Source organism: Trichomycterus rosablanca, chromosome 13, assembly GCF_030014385.1.
Source record: "Trichomycterus rosablanca isolate fTriRos1 chromosome 13, fTriRos1.hap1, whole genome shotgun sequence".
Taxonomy (NCBI): Eukaryota; Metazoa; Chordata; class Actinopteri; order Siluriformes; family Trichomycteridae; genus Trichomycterus; species Trichomycterus rosablanca.
The window spans coordinates 26518436-26544506 of NC_086000.1; the positions used below are offsets into that span (position 1 = coordinate 26518436).

General features: G+C 38.7%; 1 protein-coding gene across 2 annotated transcripts in view; it reads right to left on the reverse strand.

Moving 5' to 3' along the window:
- Positions 1 to 25424, reverse strand: part of tgfb3 (transforming growth factor, beta 3) — a 41595-nt gene extending 16171 nt beyond the window's left edge. For both annotated transcript variants that reach the window (XM_063006961.1, XM_063006962.1), the window contains exons 1-2: positions 24720 to 25424; positions 4730 to 4893 (exon numbers count right to left, since the gene is read on the reverse strand). In XM_063006961.1, the coding sequence (XP_062863031.1) occupies positions 4730 to 4893; positions 24720 to 25065 (510 nt within the window). In that variant the 5' untranslated portion in view covers positions 25066 to 25424. The remainder of the gene's footprint in view (positions 1 to 4729; positions 4894 to 24719) is intronic.
- Positions 25425 to 26071: the final 647 nt, after the last annotated feature.

Sequence of the window (26071 nt, forward strand, 5' to 3'; positions counted from 1 at the left end):
TCCTGGTTTATTTTTAAGCCTATTTGATACCAATTCGAAATAAAAGGTTGGGATGCAATTACCGGGCGGCACAGTGGCTCAGTGGGTAGCACTGACGCCTCACAGCAAGAAGGTCCTGGGTTCGATCCCCAGGTGGGGCGGTCCGGATCCTTTCTATGTGTAGTTTGCATGTTCTCCCTGTGTCTGCGTGGGTTTCCTCCGGGAGGTCCGGTTTCCTCCCACAGTCCAAAAACATGCAGTCAGGTAAATTGGAGACACTAAATTGCCCTATAGGTGAGTGTGTGTGTGTGTGTGTGTGTCTGCTCTGTGATGGACTGGCACCCCGTCCAGGGTGTTACTGTGTGCCTTGCGCCCATTGAAAAGCTGGGATAGGTGCCAGCACCTAATTGGATAAGCGATTAAGAAAGTGAGTGAGCAGAATGCAATTACTTTTTAAGCCACTGTATTATACAAATGTTTTCAAATAACACAAACAGGTATTACTGCCACATTATCTGCCCCCAAATGAGGTATGCATGAGATCAAGCCTCTTCACTAATGTGAGACTTCATGTAACTGTCTTTCTTGTGACATATGCTTTGTTACTGTAAAGACATGTAATGACAGGAACCATGCCATTCATGAGAGAAACCAATATACAAGTATCACAAAAATGTATTAATTAAGTATGTGCCAAGTAACTTTCAGTGTGGTTTATATAGGTAAGTGGTTTGTGTTTTTCTTTCTGCATGCTAGAGTAAAGGCTGGGTCAAACACTATAGCTCTGCACTCAACACTTTACACATTGTTCTTTACATGGCTCTAATTCCATATCTTATGAGAACTGAGTCATGCAAATTTGGGAATTATTTTAAATTTTTTTAAGTCTTTAAAACTATGAAGGAATTATTATATGGTATTGTAAACTTCCTCCAAAGTCTCTTCTATTTCTGTTAGGGTTTGGATGCAAATTAAAATTAATTACATTAATATTGTCTCTACTGCTGAACTACAGTGGCCTGTATGTTTTAGTGGTTAAGGTATTTTAAATCATTTTTGCAATTCATTTAGCAATTATTATCAGTATATAATAAATATTAAAAGCTAATACAAGTATATGTAGCTTAAAATGTGCATTTGTATTTATTTAATTTTATTTTATTCACTTAAAATATTTGTTATTACAAAAATATGTTTATAAGGAGATTGGCTTTTTGACCTTTGAAAACTGCAGCAATAGTAGTAATAGTAGCATTAATAATAAATAACAATAATATGCAGCGACTAATTAAAGGACAAAGGGTAAGGTGTAAACACTATCTTAAAGTAGTGATGTCTTAGTAAGTTATTGGATTCTAATAACTACAAATCTACAAATTGGATTCTACAAATCTACCCATGTACAGACACTAAATGTAACACAATTCTCAAAGATTCCAATAACGAATGTTTTGATGATGCAGGGAAATCTCCCATTGTTGTTCAATTTGATCATTTGACTCTGGTGGCTACAAAGATCAGTTAGAACAGCTTTGTATTCATTTACAAGAATCATCCAATCTAATGGGACATGTAAAAAAATATGAGTTCTTTTTGGTCTTCCAGCTACCTTACTCAATTGCCTACAATACATTTAAAATTCTGCCAGGGCCCTCACTCATTCAAATCATTCTGCTCATATCACTCCCATTCTTAGGCAACTACACTGGCTACCAGTTGCCTCTCGCATTAAATATAAAATAATCCTAACGACGTACAAAGCTCTTCATGGCCTCGCCCCTCCATACATCACCGATCTCAGTATCCCATACCGCCCATCTCGGTCTCTCAGATTCTCTGTTTCTGGTTTCTTGGCTGCTCCTCGAGTAAAACTAAAGACTGTTGGTAGCAGATATTTCAGTTTTGCTGCCCCTTATCTCTGGAACTCTCTACCTCCATCTCTCCGTGACTGCCCTTCTCTGTCCTCATTCAAATCTTAATTGAAATCTTACCTGTTCTCCCTGCATTTTTCCCCTAGATGTTTGTGATTCTTTGTTGTGTTACATCATGACTGTAAAGTGTCCTTGGGTTCTTGAAAGGCGCTATATAAATTGAACTTATTATTATTATTATGTAGACCCAAACCATGCTACCAAAATGCACCCACAGCATCTCATTATATTTCTTTGACTAACCAAAAGTCAACTAAATGAAAGTGTAATTCAGCCCTTTAAAAATGTATATTAACCTAAAACAAAGACATACAATTTAAATCTTAATCCTCTTTTTATATACAAACTTATTTCTGTCTGGACTTGTCCACCTGAGACAAAATGTATTATTTCAAGCACACATTGTATTATTTAGGTATGTTTAAACAAAATATTATGGGCGTCCACATTTTAGGATTTGCGTGAGGGAATCAGTGAAGATTATTTAACTGCTTTCACCATTTCTCCATTTGAGCTGTCAGATTATATTTATTTGACATGTCCGAATCTTTGGTTTTACAGAACATTTTTTCGTCAGCATTTCTCAAAACTCATTGTACAATTGTCAACAAACGCTGGCTAGAGATAGCTTGTCTCTTTAATTCTGTGTTTTTGTTGTGATTTGGCAAGCCAATATTCAGAGGTAGGTAGTAATGTGCTACAGTTTCTGTAATACAGTTTTTATTACAGTTTTGTAACAGAAAATGTATTTTGTGTGATTGTTTCTGCAAAATGGCACATTTTATAGGCCTTTATAAGTCCTTTTGTTGTCTGTGCCAGTTGTTTGTGCCAGCTTTATAATTATGGCTTGTTCATATTCAATAGTTTTCATATACAAGCCCTTAATGTAAGTGAACTTGGTACTGATCTGCACTATAGCTAACAACCAATAGCTACATAGACAATGTTTGCTATCTCATAGCTTTGAGTCAATGTGTACTAAAATCAGCATCAGTACCAGTGGCGTAACTAGGAGCTCATGGGCCCCAGTGCAAAATAAATAAATGCTGTATGCTGATAGCTGATCAGAATGAATTGAAGGTACTCACTTAGAAGTTCATGCGGCCTGCCTTGCGCTCAGCAAAATCATCTACAAGTCCAAATTCCTGGCTCTGGTATTTTCAATGCACAGTTTTAGTTACAGTAATCCCTCGCTATATCGCGCTTCGACTTTTGCGGCTTCACTCTATCGCGGATTTTATTTGCAAGCATGTCTAAATATAAATCGCGGATTTTTCGCTGGTTCGCGGATTTCTGCAGACAATGGGTGTGTTCAAAAAGCTAGGGAGCTGTCTACATAGACGCATTTTACGTCATCATGTGCGCGCTCCCGATTAGGAGGCTGTTCCAAATACTAGATGCCTTAATATCCTCACTTCTTAACGTTTCAACATTATTTTCACTCAAAAACGAGGGAGCATCCGACGCTGCCTTGGTGATCAAGGCAATCCTAGAATTCATTGCGCGTCGGGTGCGCCTCTCTCGCAGAAAAATAAACATGGCTGACGGTGCGGACAAACGAATGGAGTTAATATCAAACGTAAATAAAATATTACTGATTTTTAACTTGTATAAACTTGTACCGAGTGTTTTTATTTGCAAGTTCGGGCTTGTCAGGAAATGTAACCGTTATCGTTACATAAAGGGAGATGCTATATTAACGTTAGCATGCTGTGCTACCTCAATCCATTGGTTTTAATGACAAGATGCTAAAGCCGATGGAATCGGGTTATAAAAATAATCATATAAACACATGGTTTTTACTTCGCAGATTTTCACCATTCGCGTAGGGTTCTGGAACGCAACCCCCGCGATCGAGGAGGGATTACTGTATTTGAATATTTTACTTAACGAAGATATTGTAATATAATAATATAACGACCTGGCGAGTGCAGCCAATGGGGGGCAGTGCGGTGAGGGGTTGAGTTCATGTCGTGGAGGGCCCTCCCCCCGGCATGGGCCCTAGTGCACCTGCCCCCCCTGTAGTTACGCCCCTGATCAGTACTCTCATAGAAGTTGTTTTTTGATACTGTGATACTAGGAAAGCATAAAATAAAGTAAATGTGCAAACCCTGCAAACTCCCCACACACACACAGATAAAATCTGAATGAGCTTATAATACTACTGGAAAAAATAAAAAGTATAACATGTTATTTTACATCTTTCTTAAAGAATTAGATTCTACTAGTTAAAATAATAAAAATATTGAATGTAATTATTAATGTAAGAGACTTATTTCATGTAATAAAAAGCTGAATTCTATTGTAAGTAAATATTGTAAGTAGTTATAAAAGGCAGAGGTTTCTCTACAAGAGGGAACACTGTAGTGTTTCTGTGCACTGTAGTAGTTGTTTTTTTTTTTTACCCAAATCGTTAAGACTGTGTAAATAACTGTACCTTTGAAGTCTTTTTGGCTATTTTATCCACCTATGGCTAAGAGAACACTATCCAGACAGGTCATGTTGAATGTACAGTGTGAACACCTTGCCAGGTGGTGTAATCACACAACAGGCAGGCGGGCGTTTAAACGTGTAGTGTTGTTGTAGCATTTAGCAGAAACTTTTATCCATAATGCCATACAATTGTGATAGAATACAATGCAATTTGTTATGCAAGTGTTAAAGGCTTAGGGCTTGATGGGCTTAAACTGATAGCCTTCAGATTACTAAACCAAAACCTTAACCACTGAGCTACCACTGCTCCTAAAAAACAATAATTTTTACACCAGTACAGTGTTTTCCTCACATCAGTCATTTATATAAAGTCAGAGTGCACCTACCTGGTACAGCTCAATGCGCTGCTCATTCCTGTGGGCACTGGAGTTTGGCACTCGCAGTGCCCGAAATTCTGCTCTGAACAGGTTGGTGGAGTTCTTCTCCATAGATGAGACGTTGAAACGGAACACTTTAGATGTCACGCCTTTAGGACAGTAAGGAAGGTCATCTGCAAGCAAGAAAGCAAAGGTCAATCCCTGCAAAACCTTTTTATGGAGTATCAGTGCACAGATTTTATTTTCATTCCCCATCTCCACTGTCTCAGATGTGAATGAAAATGATTACTTGCTTGGGGAGATCGCAGAGCCAAAGCAGTGTCCCATCTGTTAGTGCTTTACAGAGGAAGAGTTAGCAACAAGTTGAAGTCATAAAATGAAAACCAAATGTCCTGAGTATGGTTGAAGCGAGCACAACAAGCTGGGAATAGCAGTCCCAGTTTCCTCCCATCTGCTCTGCCACAGAACAGGTGCCTCCGAGCCCCCAGGGACTTAGTGATTTATTTACAAGAGGAAACCATGGTAAACTGCATGGTGTGATAACTGTGATTTGTACCTGTTCCAATAGTGTATCCACCCAAATACACAAGTGTGCAACAGGCATACATGAACATTACACGTCTATCACTGTTTTGTGTAATACTAAAGCTACAGTAAATAACAAACACTTTCCTGAAAAGTTGCTAAATGTGGTAATATTTACACGATACAGCGAAGTTGATCTGTAAAAACAGTGGACTTCTTTTGTCAAATAAAGATTCAAGAGAATTAACAAATCACAGACTCTTTATTGCATTTTACTAAACGTCCCAACTTTTCCGGAAATGTGGTTTGTATTTCTAAGAGCTTAGAATGCTGATGACAGACCGCTGTTTATTAGTAATTTGTTAAATCCCTCGCTGGTTTGATGACATGAGACATTTGGTTGTCTATATTTATGCAATAAACAGATTGTGCTATGTGAGCGATTATGTACTGTATAGGACTGGCACCGATCAGATACTCTGTATCGGTCCGATATTGGCCCAAATCACTGGATCGGATATCGGAAGGAAAAAAACGTGTAATCCGATCCAATACTGTTGCTTAATGTAAATAACACTTCATGTAAATAAGGCCATTGTTTGTGTGTAAAGCAAATAACACACAAAGACACGTTCCAACAGTGCCGTTTATTGCCAGCTTGCATCTTGATGACATCATTAACATGTGCCACTGATCTACAACTCATCCGCAACAGCCATTCAGAAATTAAAACACTCATCTACAAATCATCTACTACTGCCACAACTAAAAACACTGTTTAAACACAATAAAAATCGCTTTATAAATGATAAATCGCTCACCTGAGATAAAGAAAACCTATCTTGTCCCGTCTTGGAGATCTCTCACATCCTCAACGATTAACCCATTAGTGTTATGAAATAAAACAAACTACACCATTTCCTGTTTAGCCACAGAAGCCTCTTCAAAATCCAGCAGGGTTTTATAAGCGTGCTTTGGTTTTTAATAATCTAAAAACGTGACAGAACTTTAACGGAAAATCTCAACCAAACTCTGCGTCAATTCTAATTGGTCCATCTTGTTTGATTGCTCGAACGTAAGTGAAACCAAAAATGCTGCTAAATGTTCTGTGTGAAAGTTAAAATAAAAACAGCAGTTTTGCAGAAGTGTGATGTATTTATTTATTTTAGAATATTTGTTTCACAGTCTGAGCATTGTTATTTAGATAGCTAGTTTAACCATGGTGCATTGAGTCATGTTTTATTACTGCTTAGTTGTTTGTGAGGAGAAATGACGGTACCTGTATCGGCAGGTACTCAATTTGCAGTATCGGTATCGGACATAAAAAAGTGGTATCGAGCCAGCCCTAGTATTGTAGATATAATATTGCCAATAATAATAATAGGCCTATCATTTTCCACACCTACTATTGCTGCTACCACTGCAACCATTACTTCTATCTCTACTATCACTGTGACCACTACCTCTTTAACTACTGCCACCTTTACTTATAATACTACCACTTTTACAATGAAAACCACCACTCCCACTACTATTTCTTATCCATTGTATGTTTTAGCCTAGGCCCTAGTGTTTCTGATTTTTTTCTTCATTATACACCATACATTTTAAATAGGAGACAGATCTGGACTACAGGCAGGCCTGTCAAGCACACGCGCTCTCTGTTATAGTGCATGCAGAATGGGGCTTGGCATTTAACTGCTGAAATAATCAAGGAATTCCGATTGAAAAATTTTCTTCTTGAACTCAGCCATGGCCCATATTTGCTAGCAAAGACTAAGCCTCTGGTGGATCCTCCTTTTATACACATCATGATACCCTCACTTGTTACCAATTCCTTGCTTATTGTGTAATGGTGTAACCTGAATTTTCTATAACTGCCTAACATCTGCTTGACGTTTGGTTAAAGTTTGAGTGTTTGGTGACTTTCACTGTATTGATGCTTCATTATTTCCTAGTGCATTGTTAGCATATATTCTGTTTCATGCCTTTAAAATCCTGCCTCTAAAACTAGATTATCTCTAGTTTGAAATTGTTTTCTGTTTTTGATAATTTGGTTATTTAAAAAAAAAAAAAACACTACAAATAATTACTAAGATTATGCTCGTCTCCTGCTTCTTGAGCCCACGTGCGGCAGTGGCCTGGGTTCGATCCCCAGGTGGGGCGATCCGGGTCCTTTCTGTGTGGAGTTTGCATGTTCTCCCCGTGTCTGCGTGGGTTTCCTCCGGGAGCTCCGGTTTCCTCCCACAGTCCAAAGACATGCAATTGAGGTAAATTGGAGATACAAAATTGCCTGTGACTGTGTTTGATATGAAACTTGAACTGATTAATCTTGTGTAACCAGTAAGTACCGTTTCTGTCATTAATGTAACCAAAGTGTGTAAAACATGACGTTAAAATCTTAATAAATAAATCTTGAGCCCACACCTCAATCTTACAATTTAAGTATTCAGTAAAGGTAAGACCAATGGTTAACATGCAATAACTTTTGGGTTGGGTGACTGTAGTTGTTGCATAGCTTCGAGGTGTGTTTGGCCCATTACAGTGCAGCAGTATGAAATCCACCATTTAAAAAAAAAAAAAAAAAAAATTAGTTTTGACCAAGTGTTTTAGAGTAACTTGCACAGACCCCTTAAAAATGTTCAGTCTAGCCATGATTAAATGCTAAGTAAGCCCATCTTTGCTTAAAGGAACTATCTGACTTCTGGCAAACTGTCACAATGCGGCTTAGTATGAAATGTTCTGCTGAAACCTGAAGCATGTCCACATCAATAATAGGTCAACAATGACTGCAAATGTATTACCTTAAATAAACTTTTTTTGAGTAGATGGAAGTTCAATGGACAGAATAATCAAGAAAATCTGACATTTTGTAATAAGGAATGGATAAAGGTCAATATATTTTTAGTGCAGTAAGGTTAAATACTAAGAAATTTGGACTATACTGTATGATATAACAAAGACAATTACCTTGATTGATGCTAAACCATATCATACTTAATTTGCATAAAATTGAGAAAATTGAAATGTGTTCTGTCTCAGTATTACTACACAAAAATAAACTGGTCACCTGTTGCTCTCTAGTATGAAAGCAGTATTAAACTCAATATTGCTTTGATACTCTAAGATTGAACTAATTCAGTCTCATCGTTTAGAGTTTCCTCCAAACACAAGCATTAATTCAATTGATATAACTGACAGGTAAGTAGATTAGTACTACAATAAGAAAATGTTTACCCAGAGATGCACTTCTATACACTGATCAGCCAATACATTAGAACCACCTCCTTGTTTCTACAACCACTTACCATATAGGAGCACTTTGTAGTTCTACAATTACTTACTGTAGTCCATCTGTTTCTCTACATATCTTTTTAGCCTGGACCCCCACAGGACCACTACAGAGCAGGTATTATTTGGGTGGTGGATCATTCTCAGCACTGCAGTGACACTGACATGGTGGTGGTGTATTAGTGTGTGTTGTGCTGGTATGAGTGGATCAGACACAGCAGTGCTGCTGGAGTTTTTAAATACTGTGTCCACTCACTGTCCACTCTATTAGACACTCCTACCTAATGGGTCACCTTGTAGACGTAAAGTCAGAGACGATTGCTGCTGTTTGAGTTGGTCATCTTCTAGACCTTAATCAGTGTTTTTGGTTGGTGGACTATTCTCAGTCCAGCAGTGACAGTGAGGTGTTTAAAAACTTCAGCAGCGCTGCTGTGTCTGAACCACTCAAACCAGCACAACACACACTAACACACCACCACTATGTCAGTGTCACTGCAGTGCTGAGAATGACCCACCACCCAAATAATACCTGCTCTGTAGTGATCCTGGGAGAGTCCTGACCATTGAAGAACAGCATGAAAGGAAGATAACAAAGCATGCAGAGAAACAGATGGACTACAGTCAGTAATTGCTTTAAGTGGAGCTGATTAAATGGACAATGTGTGTAGAAACAAGGAGGTGGTTTTAATGTTATGGATTATCGGTGTAAGTCACTCAGTATGAGATTATTTGCTAAATGCTGTAAATGTAAATGTAATAGATTGGGTAAAAAATAGATATTTTTCTCAGATACTGACTTTAGGGCAGCCACAAAGCCATTCAGACATTTTTTTTCTAATACATTTTATTGTCAGCCTCCAAAATGTTTGTGACTGAAAAATTAATGATCTTCCTTTGCAAAAAGCTTTAACTGATGAAAAAAAACACTTTTATATTCATCTTAAAGAAGTGCTTCGGTTGAGTATATGTCTTTTTAAAGTGGCCATCCATTTTCTGGACACTAATGTGAATCGATCTGCTTTTACAATAATTGTCTGAGTGCTTAGCTTTGACCAAAACAAGCACACAGATTACATTATAAATGAAAACACTTCTTTACAGACAGGTCTTCACGATATGAACAAATGTATTTGGATACCTGACCATAAGCTTTTTAGACACCACATTTAAAAAACAAATGGTATTAAATTAGGAAGACCTCTGTCATCTGTCTTCCTGCACTTACAGCAGCCACTCTTCTGAGAAAGCCTCCCACAAGACTTACATTCATTTACATAAATTTTTAGCATTTAGCAGACGCTTTTATCCAAAGCGACTTACAGTACTGTGACAGTATACTGGCTCAGCAATTGAGGGTTAAGGGCCTTGCTCAAGGGCCCAACAGTGACAACCTGGCAGTGGTGGGGCTTGAACCAGCGACATTTCGATTACTAGTCCAGTACCTTACCCGCTAAGCTACAACTGCCCTTTGAAGTCTGTCTGTGGGAATTTGTGCCCATTCAGTCAAAAGAGCATTTGTATGGCTGGATACTGATGCTGGTCAAGAAAGCCTCAATTAATGTTCCAGTTCATTTCAAAGCTGTTCAGTGGGTTCTCTGTGCAGGCCACTGGAGTATCCTCACCCGTCCCACCACCTCTTTGTGCTTCTGCCCTCAGGTAGCAGGCTGCAGAGCATCCGGGCCAGATCCTCCAGACTGTGCAACAGTTTCTTTCCTCAGGCCATCAGGACAATGAACTCTTCCACAAGCTGCCCCCCCATTCCTCCCGCCATGTATTGAATGAGATGGAACTGACTGCATTTGCACTTTACAACTTTATGCTAAATACTGCACTCAGGGATATTACAGCTTTTTTTGATCCAGCACTTGGATGGCGCAACGGTTAAAAAAAAAACACACGCTGGAACCAGAGCTGGGATCTCGAATACATTGTATCGAATCTCAGCTCTGCCTGCCGGCTAAGGCTGAACGGCCACATAAACAACGATTGGCCTGTTGTTCAGATACGGGCGGGACTAAGCCGGATGGGGTCTCTCTCTCATGACTGGTGTAATTACGACCTCTGCTGGCTGATTGATGGCGCCTGCACAGAGATGAGAAAAGAGTGCTCTCAGGGTGTGTCTCTCCGTACACAACGCTGAGCTGCACTGCACTGGTCAAAGTGTAGGTGATAAGATGCATATGTCATGCTGCCTATGCAAATATAATCATAAAAATATTCGTATACCTATGCGGCTCTTTGATTTGTTACTATGTTTTTAGATGTGTTAAAAGTCTCTAGTATTCTGTTTGCTTTCTTATGAGTGACTGTTACACAGTGTGACTGCTTGTTGATTGAGCATTATAATCTGTGGAGAAACAGTATCTCGCTTCTGTATATGCTGAAGGTGTATGATGGAAGTGACAATAAACCAACTAAATAACTAACTAAAGCTTGTAAGCTTTTCTTCATGTCTTTATAGAGCTTGTATTGTGCACTGGACCCAGGCATGGTGGAACAGGAAATGACCTTCCCTAAACGTATTTAGATATGTTTGTGCAGCACAGCATATTCAGTATTGCATGCCAAAATGTCAGCTATGCGTCACCTACAAACTTTATCAAGCTTTGTTTCATTTTAATCTTTTATACAAGTTTACAGATTTGGCTCCTGTTCACTTTTTCCATGTGCCTTTATTCAAGCTGCATTTTTAAAACAATCAATTACAGATTAGAACTTGCCACAAGCCTGAAAAACTACAAAGTTACTTGCACTAAAGTTTGCTGCTTCTGCTGTTGTCCTCCTGTCCAAGGTAGAATATCTCAGTGTGAGAGCAGATTTGAATTTCTAATCAAGTCTTTAGTTTCCTGTTGGATGACCTCATTTTTTCCAATTGCAACGGTTCAAGGTGGATTTCACATTATGAGCTGTTTTGCCAGGGTTTCAGTCAGTAGATAATTTGTTCCATTGCTGGGAAGAAAGGATTGTTGGTATTAATAATAAAATGCAAAATTCTAATTTATAATAATAATTAAATAAGAAGGTGGCACTGTAATTCCTACATCGGCTGCAGTTTTGTATTTGTTGTATTTATCCAACCAGGGTTGCAGTGTTTCCAAAGTCTATCCCACACAAACTGGGTGTGAATAGGAAATAAACAATGGAGAGAGTGCCAGGCAGAGTGCAAGAGCACAACACAGTCTTTCATAGATCAAGGTTACTGTCAGAAGTATTGATTAGGATACTGATAACGTTACCTGGCTGGCTCAAGTAGTGGTTCACAACCTGCAGCCCGTGCAAAGCAAAATTTATTAAAAGTTCTATACAGCCAACACTTCTGTACCATAGTGGTTAGTAAATGTTATATGCAGTGTGCTGTCCAATTATTTAAAAGTACCTTCGGTGGGTGGTTTTTGAGATCCAACACAGAGTATAGTGTTGCAGCTTATTGTCTGTGGCAGCATACACCGATCACCCATAACATTAAAACCACCTCCTTGTTTCTACACTCACTGTCCATTTTATCAGCTCCACTTACCATATAGAAGCACTTTGTAGTTCTACAATTACTGAGTGTAGTCTATCTATTTTTCTACATACTTTTTAGCCTGCTTTCATCTTGTTCTTTAGTGGTCAGGACCCCCACAGGACCACCACAGAGTAGATATTATTTAGGTGGTGGATTATTCTCAGCACTGCAGTGACACTGACATGGTGGTGGTGTGTTAGTGTGTGTTGTGCTGGTATGAGTGGATCAGACACAGCAGCGCTGCTGGAGTTCTATTAGACACTCCTAACTAGTTGGTCCACCTTATATATGTAAAGTCAGAGACGATCGCTCATCTATTGCTGCTCTTTGAGTTGGTCATCTTCTAGACCTTCATCAGTGGTCACAGGACGCTGCCCACGGGGCGTTGTTGGCTAAAAAACTATTCTCAGTCCAGCAGTGACAGAGAGGTGTTTAAAAACTCCATCAGCATTGCTGTGTCTTATCCACCCATACCAGCACAACACACACTAACACACAACCACCATGTTAGTGTCACTGCAGTGCTGAGAATTATCCACCACCCAAATAATACCTGCTCTGTGGTGGTCCTGTGGGGGTCCTGACCACTGAAGATCAGGTTGAAAGCAGGCTAAAAGGTATGTAGAGAAAGAGATGGACTGCAGTCAGTAATTGTAGAACTACAAAGTGCTTCAATATGGTAAGTGGAGCTGATAAAATGGACAGTGAGTGTAGAAACAAGGAGGTGGTCATAATGTTATGCCTGATCGGTGTATACAGCCCCTGATAATGCAAAGTGCCAACATTACCTATTTTACCTGCTTGCAAGTTCACAAACATAAAAAAAATTATTACTAAATAAACTCGTTTTGCCATCAGTTTACTGTAAATAAATTTAATTACAAGTACAATAAGTAAAATTTTACTTTATTAGGTCTAGTTTGCATTCGCCTTTCTGCAAGTACTATGAGGATCAGTGGTAACCTAGCTGGTTTTGGCTTTGGCCTATCAATTGGAAGATTGTGGATTTGATTCCCAGCTCTGCCATGCAGCCACTATTGGGCTCTTTTTTATGCATTTTTCTCCCCTTTTCTCCCCATCTTTTTTAGCGCGTCAATTTTTCCTGATTGCGTTATGCTTCCTCTCTACTGGTGCTAACCCCCGCCCCTGAATGCGAAGAGCAAACTGACATACACCCACCGACATGTGAGCAGTACCCGACTGCATCTTTTCACCTGCACGAGGCGAGTTCTCGTGCCAATCAGCCTTGTGCACGGAGAGCCACACCCTGATCAGCATTATTCCTCTACTCTGTGCAGACGCCATCAATCAGCCAGCAGAGGTCGTAATTGCACCAGTTATGAGGTCCCTATCCGACTTCCTACCTGGATAAACGACAGCCAAATGTTGTTCATATAGCTGGATGGCAGAGCTGAGATTCGATACGATGTATTCAAAATCCCAGCTCTGGTGTGCTAGCGTATTTTACCGCTGCGCCACCTGAACGGGTCACTATTGGGCCCTTGAGCAAGGCCCCTAACTGTCTTGGCTCCAGAGGTGCCATAAAGTAGCTGACCCAACACTTTGACTCCAGTTTTTAAACAAGCTATGCAAGAAACAAGATATGCAGAAAAAACAGAATGTCATTGTACTGTACACATGTATATGTGCACATTATGAATAAAAGCATTCCATCTGCATTATCTTTATTATCTTAAAAATGAAAGCGATTTTATCTTTTATGTAGTTTAAAAAATGAAGTTTCACTGTTTTGGTACTTAGTGAAATCATCCCTTAAAACACACATTCCAGACAAAGGACAGGAGCCACACTTGTCTGCCAGCATTCCCTAAGCATCCTATTACAATCCTGTTCCAGACAGCGCCATCTCAACACCCCCCATCCTGTTTTCCTGTGTCTGAAATGCACCCCTGTGCAGGGTCCTTTTTCCGACAAGTGACATCACACAGAACCCTCTGAAAAAGCAATTGTACTGTTTCTGGATGTTTCTGAGAGTGAAGGTAAATACAGGAAATAGAACAAAGGAACACTGTAGGTTAAGCTGCCAGAAACAACTCTAAATATACTTATTTTAACTGAAACACATAGATTTATAAGTTTTTTTTTTTCTTTTTTGTTTTGCACAGTCTTGCACTACTGGCACAGCAAGCAGTGTGGGTGCCACACTAAAGACCAGGGTTTAATCCTCAGTGGTTGTGAGGAGTTACCATCATGGGTTTTCTTCTGACAACCAAAGACATGTTAAAGGTTAATAAGTGCTCTACATTGCTCTTGGTGTAAATGACTGATCATGCAGGAGTGTTTGTATAAGATGTGTGTGAGGGTGTGTTCTTGCTTTTGCATCCAGTGTTTCTGGGTAAGCTTTGGATCTACTGTAACACTGATAAGGAAGATAAGTTAGTTACAATGAAAACCGTGCTGCTCTGAGTAAATGATACACTGACAGATCATATACACTGATGCATGGCAATTATGCTACTATTCATGTTTGTATTGAGCTTCCTTCAATCCTCAGAGAGAGGAAATCAATCATAGAACTGAAAATCTGTTTTCTTTTAACATGACATTAATCTGAGACTAAAATAATGTCAAATGCCAAAGAAGGGCAGCACGGTGGTTCAGTGGGTAGCACTGTTGCCTCACAGCAAGAAGGTCCTGGGTTCGATTGCCAGGCGGGGCGATCCAGGTCCTTTCTGTGTCTGCATGGGTTTCCTCCCACAATCCAAAGACATGCAAGTGAGGTGAATTGGAGATACAAAATTGTCCATGACTGTGTTTGACACAGAACTTGTGAACTGATTAATCTTGTGTAATGAGTAACTACCGTTTCTGTCATGAATGTAACCAAAGTGTGTAAAACATGACGTTAAAATCCTAATAAATAAATGCCAAAGTATAAACTGTTTTATGTGGGGTTAGATACTAATTAAAACAGCTGTTTTTAAAACAGATGTTTTGGTTCTCATATCCACTTTACACGAAAGCCAGCAGTGTACAAGCTGCTTACTGTGTCCCAATCCAGATGTCCTAAATACATAAAAAATTTGCACACTATTAGTGTCATTACATTTTACAAACTATTTATAGAGTTTATGATGTAAATGTAAATATAGTTAAATAGAAACGTTTACTCCCACTGTATATCACACTGTATAACATACCCTGTATAGCAATGGGATTTTACTGATTCTCACAACTGCAATTTCAATCTGGGATTTATAAATTGAAACACTACTTTGTCCCCCAAAAAAAAGAAAACATTTGTTCAGGTGGTCAGATGTAATCTAAGACGGCTGACGTGAAATTGAAAGCTGTTAGAACAGAGGTACCACTGTCCACATTAAGGTTACACATCAACCTCCAAACCATGGTGATGCAAAGCTTGCTTGTGTTCAGACCAGCAGCAATTTTTCAAGCAATTGTCGCCCAAATCACCAATCATTCAGCGTGCTGTGTTCACACCAGAAGCGTCATTAATTGCCTGCGGCGGTTCGGTTGCCATGGTTTAACTGATGCTTGTTTATAAATTTCATCCTTGTGCAGCACATCACTGTCTGTGCAGTCAACATGGCAAGAAAACTGTGTTTGTTCTTTGCGATCACCGTCTATTTGCAGAAGTTTGACACCAAACTCTAATAGGAACTATAAACTAGGAACCAAAAATAAAACATGGTGTAAATAATGCACGTACCACTTTGCTCAATGCTCAATTCCTATTACTAATCACCATGTTGCTTCACTCCTAATTTGCATAAAGTTCAACTTTGTTTAACTTTTTTGTGTCCTCCCACTTCATGTAGAGCAGCGGTCCCCAACCTTTTTTGCACCACGGACCGGTTTCATATAAGATATAATTTCAGGGACCGGCTAGGGCGGTTTCATATAGAATAACTATAGAATGGAAAGTCATTGTGAATCCTGAGCTTTTTATGCTACAACGAGACGCTGCTCACACCCAGTGGTGATAAGAGACAATAACACCCGAAGAGTTTTGGAAATGTAATTGCTCTTGTAGCGATCTCTAATTATTTATTCTTTCTGTGCGGCCCGGTAATAAATGACCCACGGACCGGTACCACTCTGCGGCCCAATGGTTGGGGACCACTGGTGTGGACAACATTCACACTGCCTGTCGACAGAATTCATTCATTAAAATGAATGACAATTGGTCGCTTTGTCGCGCCACATTGCTGCCAGCCTGAATGTCGGGTATGAAGGCCCTACTGCAAATTTGGCACCTTAAAGCTGAACTGAAGTTTGTTGATGAAATGGACATATATAAAGTAGGAGTGTGGGCTTCTTTCTTGCGCTGTAGCCAGAAAACCCATGGGCAATTTATGGCAGACCTGTTTTTTAGTGGCTCTTGAATTACAACTGACAATCCGGACAAATTTCCTGTCAGACTAAGGGGAACATTTTAATTTTCTTTTCTACCTAGACAACTAGGTGCAGTCGAAGTAGACCTATTTATATGGGCACAGAAATATAACTAGTCACAGACAATCTCAATTCAACTAATAAGTTGTTGATTGTACATTTTGACCAGGCATTTTTAGAAAACTGCGAATAAACTTTGAACTACATTTTTTTAAAACAGATAAACGTGTTTCAATATTTAAGTCACAGAAAAAAAACAGTTGCAGTTTTAACTACAATTCCAAGACTGCCATGATGTGCTTGTCTCTTATAAGTGCATGAGAACCTCCACCTTCAGCTGTAGTATAACATCAGTAGATTAAGTTGTAAGTCTTCCAGTGATGTGGGAAAATAAACTCAGAAACACACCAGCAATGCACATGAATGCATTTTTCTATTTTTATTTATGCATTTTATGCATCCCTGATTGCAGTTGAGGTGGGTATACTGCTGCTCACACCTCCTCCGATCTGTGTGCAGAACCCTTTTTCACCTATGCACTCTGCACAGGCGCCTCTCTATCTGCTAATCAGGGTCCTTACACAACATTTGAAGACCCCCACCCACATAGTCCGGCCATCCCGCCCTTTGCTTCAACTTCGATGGCGCCCAACCGACCGGGGGCAACGCCGAGTTTAGAACCGAGGAGTTCAGAATCTCGGCGCTGGTGGGCTAGCGGAATAACCCACTGCACCACCTGGGCGCCATAAATGCATTTTTAACAGATGCCAAGAACATCTAAGTCAGTGGTTCTTAAACTTGTTACACCAAGTACCACCCATGACCTAATCAAAATATATTATCTATAAATCATCCTGCAAGACAACACACATCTTGCAATTTTTCAGATGTCATAAGATTAGCCACACTACTGTTTTTAACATGTATACCTGTTTCACATGACTGCACCCATGTGTACATAGCAAGGTCCACAAAAGCATAGTTTGACTTAACTGGAATTATGCAGTCTGGTCCACACTTTGATCATAGTAGAATTTCTGCCCGACATATTTTACTCCCAGTTTAAATCTGTGTCATCTGGTAAATATTTTAAAGGAATTTCCTTTTAGTTTCTCTTGGCTTTTGCTAGTGACCTTCGTGAAGTGACCGATTGACTGAATGACTTGTTGGGCTATTTAAAGTCTCCAAGTAAGCAGCAGCAGCAGCATTTCAGCGGTGTGTACGTATGTGTATCTGAACTAAATCAGGTGCCCTTAAATAAATCACAGCACACATACACACACATACACACACAGTTTTGTAGGCTGACTGTGCTTAGATGAGATAATGTGCTAAGGCTTGCTGCAGTAAGTAAGCCTTTTTCCACTTGATCAGGGATGAAGAGGAGGGGAAAAACGTGTGTGTGTGTGTTTGTGTGTGTGTGTGCTAGTGTGGAGTTAGTGGGAGGACTCTGGCCCTCCAGTATTGGCCTGAAATTTTGGTCTCTGTTTTGCTTGGAAATTACATCACCTTCTTACTATTCCATATATCAGAAGCAGTGCTGTCTGCAGCTCTAGTCCACATCCTCCACTTCCCTGCCTGCCCCATCACTAATTCCCCAATACCACATACTATTTACTGCCTCCTCTAGCTGCCCATCATCTTCTGTTCACTTCTGTTCATATAATACTCAGTCACCATGATTCTGACTGTGAAGTGTAACATATTCTTGAGCTTACTTTTGTTGTAGCCATTATTTAGCATGTTACCAGCTAATCAATCAGTTTATCTGCTCTGTGTTTGTTTGTGTGTGCAAAAGTCTGCCCTGACAAATCAGTGTTGGCCACCATTGGATTTGAAGTGGGCTGTAAATGTGGCCTGTTTTGGGGACCCTGCTGGATGATTTTGGTTAGAAATGGTCCACCATTGTAGTTGTTTTGCAAGATAGCCATCATTTAGCATTTTTGTTTGGTCTTACTTGTAAGATGAGTATTCATTCTGAACTTCATGAATACAAGAAAACACATTCAACTTGAGGAAACAAATCAGGCTATGTACACAAACTTAGCTGTCTGTTTTCCACACAAGATTCAGGTAATTAGGCAAGTAACCCTTAACCATAAGATTATAACAATTATACATATAATATTTAAAAAAATGATAACTTTAAAAAGTCAGATGACTAACAAATATGGTTTACAATAACTAAAAGCATTTTACAAGGTTTCCAGGTTGGAATTAAGTAGCTAGATATCTATAAGGGTTAATTATACCACAGACAATATCAGCTGGTTAAACATCAACAAATCAGGACATACAGTAGTTGAGTTGGTACAGTGAATATACTGTATTTCAGTGCAGTGTGTACATTTCACATTTCTACTGGCATTTACTTATCATTCAGATAGTATTATAGTATAGACCAGGGGTGGGCAATTAAATTTTCCAAGGGGCCACATAAGAAACTGGGACTGTTGTGGAGGGCCGAACCAATAAGGTTAATTCTTAATTCTGCTCAATATTCATTTTATCTCTTTATAAAAAGCAGTAAATTATACAGTTCTGATAATCTGTTACTGTTTACAATCAGAAAATGAAAAGTAGGCAGAGTAAAAACATCAACATTGTTTCACTATTTAATCAGTTAATTTCTCAAAAACAAATGTGAACAAAATGTGCAGGTTTTTAAACACTATTTTGATTGGAGTCTAATTACCTCATTTGCTGTTTTTCAGGCCTTTATTATTGTTGGATATTCTTTTTAAAATCACAAAGCTGGCCCTGACTGCTTCAAAGTTCTGGATGTGTTAAACTTTATAAAAAAAGTCCTTGTTGCTTTTGCAGTTTAGTTAGCGAAGCTTCAGGTGTGACGCTCCGCATCGTGCATGTTCTTGTATTTCTCTGTTTAGTACCGTAACAGCGATTTAAACCCTAATTTGTGATCCTTGCACAGCTTTACATCTGACTTCCATGTCTTGTTAAAAACTCGACCATCTCTATCAATCACACTCAGTTCTGTTCGCCGACACATTACGATGAAGCTGGATACACTCGCACACACGTAAATCGAAACTTACGGAAATGTAAAGAAATAGCGTTCCCGTCAAAATAAAAACAAACCTGTTATATATGGCATGTGTGATGTACATTTATTTACGTCGGATTTTTAATTGCCACTGACCTCATGCAGGCCGGTTGGCCATACATTGCCCAGGACTGGTATAGACTAAGTTAATGGTATCTTATTCCAGCTTTCTAGCTAGTTTCTGGGTCAGTGACCCCAAGCTGAATGTCACTTTGGGCCCTAAATGATTTAGAAATGGCCATAATGCTATTAATTCTATTTTAACAAATCTATCTACTTAAAGTAATGTCTATTTAAATCCCCATAATATAAAGAAGGATCCAGTCCAAATGCAATGCATGTAAAAGTCATTAGTTTAGCTAATCTAAATGGATTGTTGTGTATATACATTACTGCACCCAAATGCTGACTTCAACCACATTCTCTGACAGTGAAACAGACCCCCTTTATGTTCAAATTACACAATGGAAATAAAAGCACTTATTCAGCCCAGGCAGCCATTACTAATGCCAGTATATTTTTTTCTCTGGTGCCTCATGTGCTCATTGCATATCTTAGAACCCCACAGGTAAAAAGGCCGTATGCTAGTAACTGAAGTATCACTGATGGCTTTCTTAAAATGGCAACACAAACACAGGCTGTGGCAGCTAAAGTAGTGGAGGGAGTGTATATTTGGAGTGTCAGAAGCACTTTAGTTGGCCTGAAATCTACATTTGGCACAGGAGTCTATTTGTGAGCCAGAGGACGATCTGTTCAGCGTCTCCCTAGCACAAAACACCTGTTAATTTTGAAAAGTTAGGTTACATGATGCACTCGCTTCCATCTCTAAAGCAGGCATGCTTCCAGTTCTTTCCCCATCCTAAAAAGTGATATCATGAAAGTTCACTGCAGAACTTAGAATTAAGCCATAGATGGGATTACTGGTGGTCCTTAAACATGTTTTCTAAATCAAAAGAGGATCTAGCTGACAAGAGAAAGCCAAAGCTCTTTTCAAAGCATCACAATAAACGTTTGTGTAAAACTTAAAAAGGCCTCCATAAAGCAGCAAAACAATAAAAAAGGCAATTATCTAGATGAATGATAGTTATGGTGCCAGCAGAGTCAAAGGGAGGGGGGTTACATACAAATTGTTCAATTAACAGTAGAAGAGTTTGGGTAAAATGGTTCCAGTGGAATGAATGGCCAATGAAACAGACAATACAAAGTTCAGTTCACAGAGTTCAGTCTGCTAATCACTTCATCTTTGCTTCCCAAAAACAGGAGGGTAACTAAGAACCTGTTAGCACTCCAAGTGGCAAACCATGCCAGGTCTTTAGTCCAAATTATGTATATCTTCTGCTCCATTTAGCAGTGTACAATCAACAAAAAGGTCCTTCAATCCTAGACCCTTTTCATGCCCAATCACAACAATAAGCCTACTGATACTCTCTATAGCCCATATTATACAGGCACCTGAGACATAAAATTTTTATAAGATTTTATGTCTAAGGGGATTTGAATCAATTTAGTAAAAAAAGCATTAGGTCAGGCCCTGATTTTGGATAAGGTTTCAATTCATCCCAAAGGTGTTCCACACCAAACTTGTCACACTCACTTAGTGTACAGTCATGTTGAAAAAGGAAGGGTGTTCCCCAAACTGTTGCTACATTTAATTTATATCATATAATTCACAGTAGGGTGAATAATACATTTGTACTTAAATAAACTGGCTGTCTATCGAATATAAACATACTGGATGAAATGCATTTGTTATTGATCAGATAAGAATCTGATTACTTAATGGTTCACCTACTGGTGAACCTTTGTTGCTTTTGATTTAAATGTGCAAGCTAGCTTGGCTTCAATTTCCTATTGGTTAAGACCTGTTATCAAATATGTATTACAGATTTTTTAATTAAAAATGGTTTCCTATAACATTTCTGTAATGCATGGGTATGATTAGCAGATGTGTGTGCTGTGCCCTAAATCACATACTACAGTATTAAAAACATACTGCTAATTAGTACATTTATTGCTACTCTTATTGCTCATTCATTTTCATTTTTTACCCATTTTATTCTGTTCAAGTGTGTAAAGAGTGTGTAAATGTAAATAATATATAAAGTAACCGTTTAAAGTTGTATTTACTAGTAAATGTCAGGTTAATCCAATAATGAAGATTAGTGCATTAATGTAAAACCTGTTAAATATAATATTGAGAGGGATCTAAGAATCTATTTTTCTCCACCACCAGCTTTTAAACTTGCAGGATATGTGGCTATTTTAAGGAAGAGGATACATACCCCCCCCCATCCTCCTTCTATTTTGCTTTGCCATTTGAAAAGATCCAGATGTAAAGATTTGTGGTGTCAGGCTTAGTCTGATTTGGACACCGTTCTCAATGCTTCACCAGCACACTCTAAATGACTTTACCTTATACTGTGGAAAATTACGAATCTAATCTACTGTGCAAATGCTCAGTAACAATGTTGCAACATTAACAGATTTTCCATAGTTTATTCCAGTAAGAACATCTTGAACTTCTGGCTATTACAATCAAGTCTCTTTAGGCTATTACAATGCTTTCCAATCATGGTTTTGAAAGACCACTGTCTCACACTTGTTCTCCCTTCTGTAGTACACCTGCTTCAGCTAAGGGATAATTAACAAAAAGTGAGTCACCTGGGATTGTTTAGACAATATGATGTGTGGTACATGTGTACTCCAGGTGCAGAGATGGATGCCTGTGACCTAGTTTGGTCTACTAAAGATGTGAAATAACATTTACACTGTATGGCTAAAAGTATGTAAACACCTGACCATGAGCTTGTTAAACATACTATTCCATAACCATAAAGGTTAATATAAAGTTGAATCCCCTTTGCTGCTATAACAGTCTTTTTACAAAAGTTTAGAATGTAAATGTGGGAATTTGCATCTGTTTAGTCACACAGGCATTTTTGATGTTGGGGACTTATATAATACAAGAAACAGCTGGTTTGCAATTGACAAATGGATTCATCCCAAAGGTATCTAATAGGGTTGAAGTCAGAGCTTTGTGCAGGCCACCAAACTCATAAAAGCATGTCTTTATGGACCTTGATTTGTGATGTTGAAACAAGAAAGGGCCTTCCTCAAACTGTTGACACAAGTTTGCAGATGTATAATTTTTGTTTAGTAATGGAGGAATATTGATCTAATGTTCTAGCAACAATCTAAAATAAAGAGCTAGAATAATATTATTTTTCTTTATATTGCCTAACATAAATGCACAGCTATAAGTGTTCTATAGTTTTGTGATGTAGGTCCTGGACTTGTGCCATGGTCTCACTTAGTGTGGATCTTGGTCTTGTCTAATTTCAGTTATTTTTGGTCTTGGTCTGGTCTTGGCAGGTATGGCTTGTAGACTTGCCTTGGTCTTAGTTGGTATAGTTCTTAAACCTTGTCTTGGATAATATGGTCTTGGTCAAGTGTTGTCTTCTAAAGTTTTGCTCTAAAGGTTTATTTAAGACACATTTACTTGGAGTATACATTCTTAAATAGATAGGCATTACAAACGTTTCTTGTGTGAAGAATATGGTTATCTAACTGTTTTAGAAGCCATAAAGAACTACACAAGCATTTCCTTGGACCAAGTAATTCTGGTAAGAAATGATGTTTTATGGCACTAATGAACTGGCTAAAAACATTAATTAAAACTGAACTGGCTAAAAACATTAATTAAAACTGAACTGGCTAAAAACATTAATTAAAACTGAACTGGCTAAAAACATTAATTAAAAGCTCTCTAGAAAACCAAATGTGGTTATTCAATGCCAACGTCTAAAAAAAACTTGCATTTTAGAAGTGTAGCTGCCAATTTTGTTGGAATAAATATTTTTGTATTTGTGTAAAATACAATGTTGCTGGTGTCATCAAACATTCATATCTAATTAATAGGATATATTTAATAATCTAGCTACATTCTAAAAAGTGTCAACAAGTCATTTAAAACTTAGACATAGAGGAAACATGTTGTTTCTGTTGGTAAAGCTTTTTTCAATGGTATTATAGAGAACCAAACATGTATTATGGGAAATAGCTACTCAATTAGTAGCACTTGCAAAAATGGGGAACAAACCAGTTTTCTGTGGGTTCCTCGGGGAAACAAACCAGGTTATTGTGTGACATTTTACTAAAGCCCTTCACTTTTTAAAACAGCTTATTTGAGAAAGTGTTTGTTGATTTTTACCCATCAAACAAACCTACAGTCTGGTTCCTCAATGGATCTGTGTGTTAATAGTTCATTTTTGTGTTTCTCTCTATCTGCATTTTCTCTCAGGACTGTAGTCAATGGTTTCACCTCCAGTCTTTGCTAATGTTGCCTGATTCCTGACAGTGAGTCCTGAACTTTTTTTCTTCCAATATTTATTCAAATCTATAAATTAGTGGACTCTTTAGCTTTATAGCTAAATCATGGTTATAGTTTAGCAAAAACTGCAGTACATTACACACCTAAATAAACAGTATAAAAATTCTTTAAAATATAGTTTTTGTTTGTTTTTTTATGTTAGTTCAGCATACATATTATCTATCAAGTGTTTAAAATGTGTAGTTAACATTTTCAATTATGATGGTATAAATATTCTTTAGTAATAGACTATTCATTTATACAAAGCTAGCATGAATGGTCTTGGTCTTAATCTTAAACCCAGACACCTGAGTCTTAAACGTATCTTGGTTTTGACATTTATATGTACAGATCTTGTCTTGTTCATAGATGCTGTGGGTTTTGATCTTGTCCTGGTCTTAGGTGGTGTCAGTTTTGGTTTAAGTTGGTATGTGATATAAGTCATTGTCCTACATGGGCTGTCTTGTGTCATGGTGTCAACTTGGTCTTGGTCTAAGTTTCTATTGTTTTTAGTCTTGGTCTGGCAGGTATGGCTTGTAGACTTGGTCTTGGTCTAAGTTTCTATTGTTTTTAGTCTTGGTCTGGCAGGTATGGCTTGTAGACTTGCCTTGGTCTTAGTTGGTATAAGTCTTAAAATTTTGTCTTGGGTAATAAGGTCTTGGTCAAGTATTGGTTTGGTTCTGGTCTTGTATGGTAATAAGTCTTGGTCTGGCCTAGTCTTGGTTGCTGCAGATTTTGTTTTGGTTGTTTAGATTCTTGGTCTTATAACTACACCACTGGCTTTCTGCATTAGGTCACAGTATAGCAGTACTGACCTGTCATATATGAAGGTTTATTGCAAATAGCCCATATTTGGGGTACTTACTGTTTTCAGGTGTCCCTTGGATCATGTTGAACTTGTGGATCTCCTTGGCATAGTACTCGGTCTCTGTATTGTCTTGACCACAGCTTTGCTGTCTCTCCCTGCCCAGCTCCTCTATCAGCTCCTTGGTACTGTTGTAGAGAGCCAGCACCTGATAGGGTACCTGAGTTTGGTCCAGAGCCTGAGGAGGACTGGTGAGGCGCAGTTTGCTCAAGATCTGACCCCGAATAGCCTCCACTCGCTTCTTCTTTATGTTGTCAATGTCCACGGTGGTGCAGGTGGACAGGGAGAAGATAGTGGTTACACTATTTAACAGAAGGAAGAATAAAAGTGCTTTGCCCAGATGCATGATTTTGTGTCTTTAAAATGTCCAATGTAACTTAAAACCTATTTAGTTTCAGAAAAATAAACTATGACAAAACTAGAAAATTCATAGAAAAACATATGGAAGCAAACTCCAAATGTCTTTCAGTCGGTTGGTGTTGAGATTTTCCATGAGACTTCATCCTGTGAACTGACTGGCCAGTGAGTCTCCCAAAACGCATCCCAATATAATTCCATAAAGTACTACCTGAAGAATGCGTACTAATTAAAATGAAGAGTTTAATTTTCTCGCACGCTCGTTGACATTATTCCATTCAGACAGTGCTGTTTATTTTGAATAATGTACCCCGATATTTCTCAGCGGTCCTCCTGCTGCTCCTCTGTTGCTCTCCTCGGTGGTTGGGACTCAGTGGTGCTACTTCAGCTTTCTCTCGCACTTATATACACGGCGGAGGCGCGTGACGTGTAGTGAAGGAGGAACGAGCACGAGCGGTCAGAGAGGTAACTGCCTCGCGAGCCGCTCACTGATACCCAACTCTAATTAGTTTAGTACGATAATTAACTAAGTACGATAAGTGGTGACTACATTTACCTTAATGTCCGTCCAAGATTTTATGTACGTTTTTAAAGCACATGTGAAACACCAACTACCTACAACTTACATCATACAGAAACAGAATTCTTTTTACATGCATGTGCTCCCTCTAGTGGATTACAATATATTTACATTCATGGCATTTAGAAGACGCTTTCCCCTCAGCGATTTATAGTTGTGACTGAATACAGTGCGAGTATTTGAGGGTTAAGGGCCTTGCTCAGGGCCACCACAGTGGTAACTAAATAGTGGAACTTGACCATCTGATACGTAGTCCAGTACCTCCTTAACCACTTAAAGACACTGGTGTTTTGCAATGAATTCTGGCCAGTTTATTTACATTTTTGCCATTTAGAAGACCTTTCGTGACAATACAATGCAGTCAGTTGATGGACATTTATTAGGGCCCTAACAGAGGCAACTTGGTGGTAGTGGG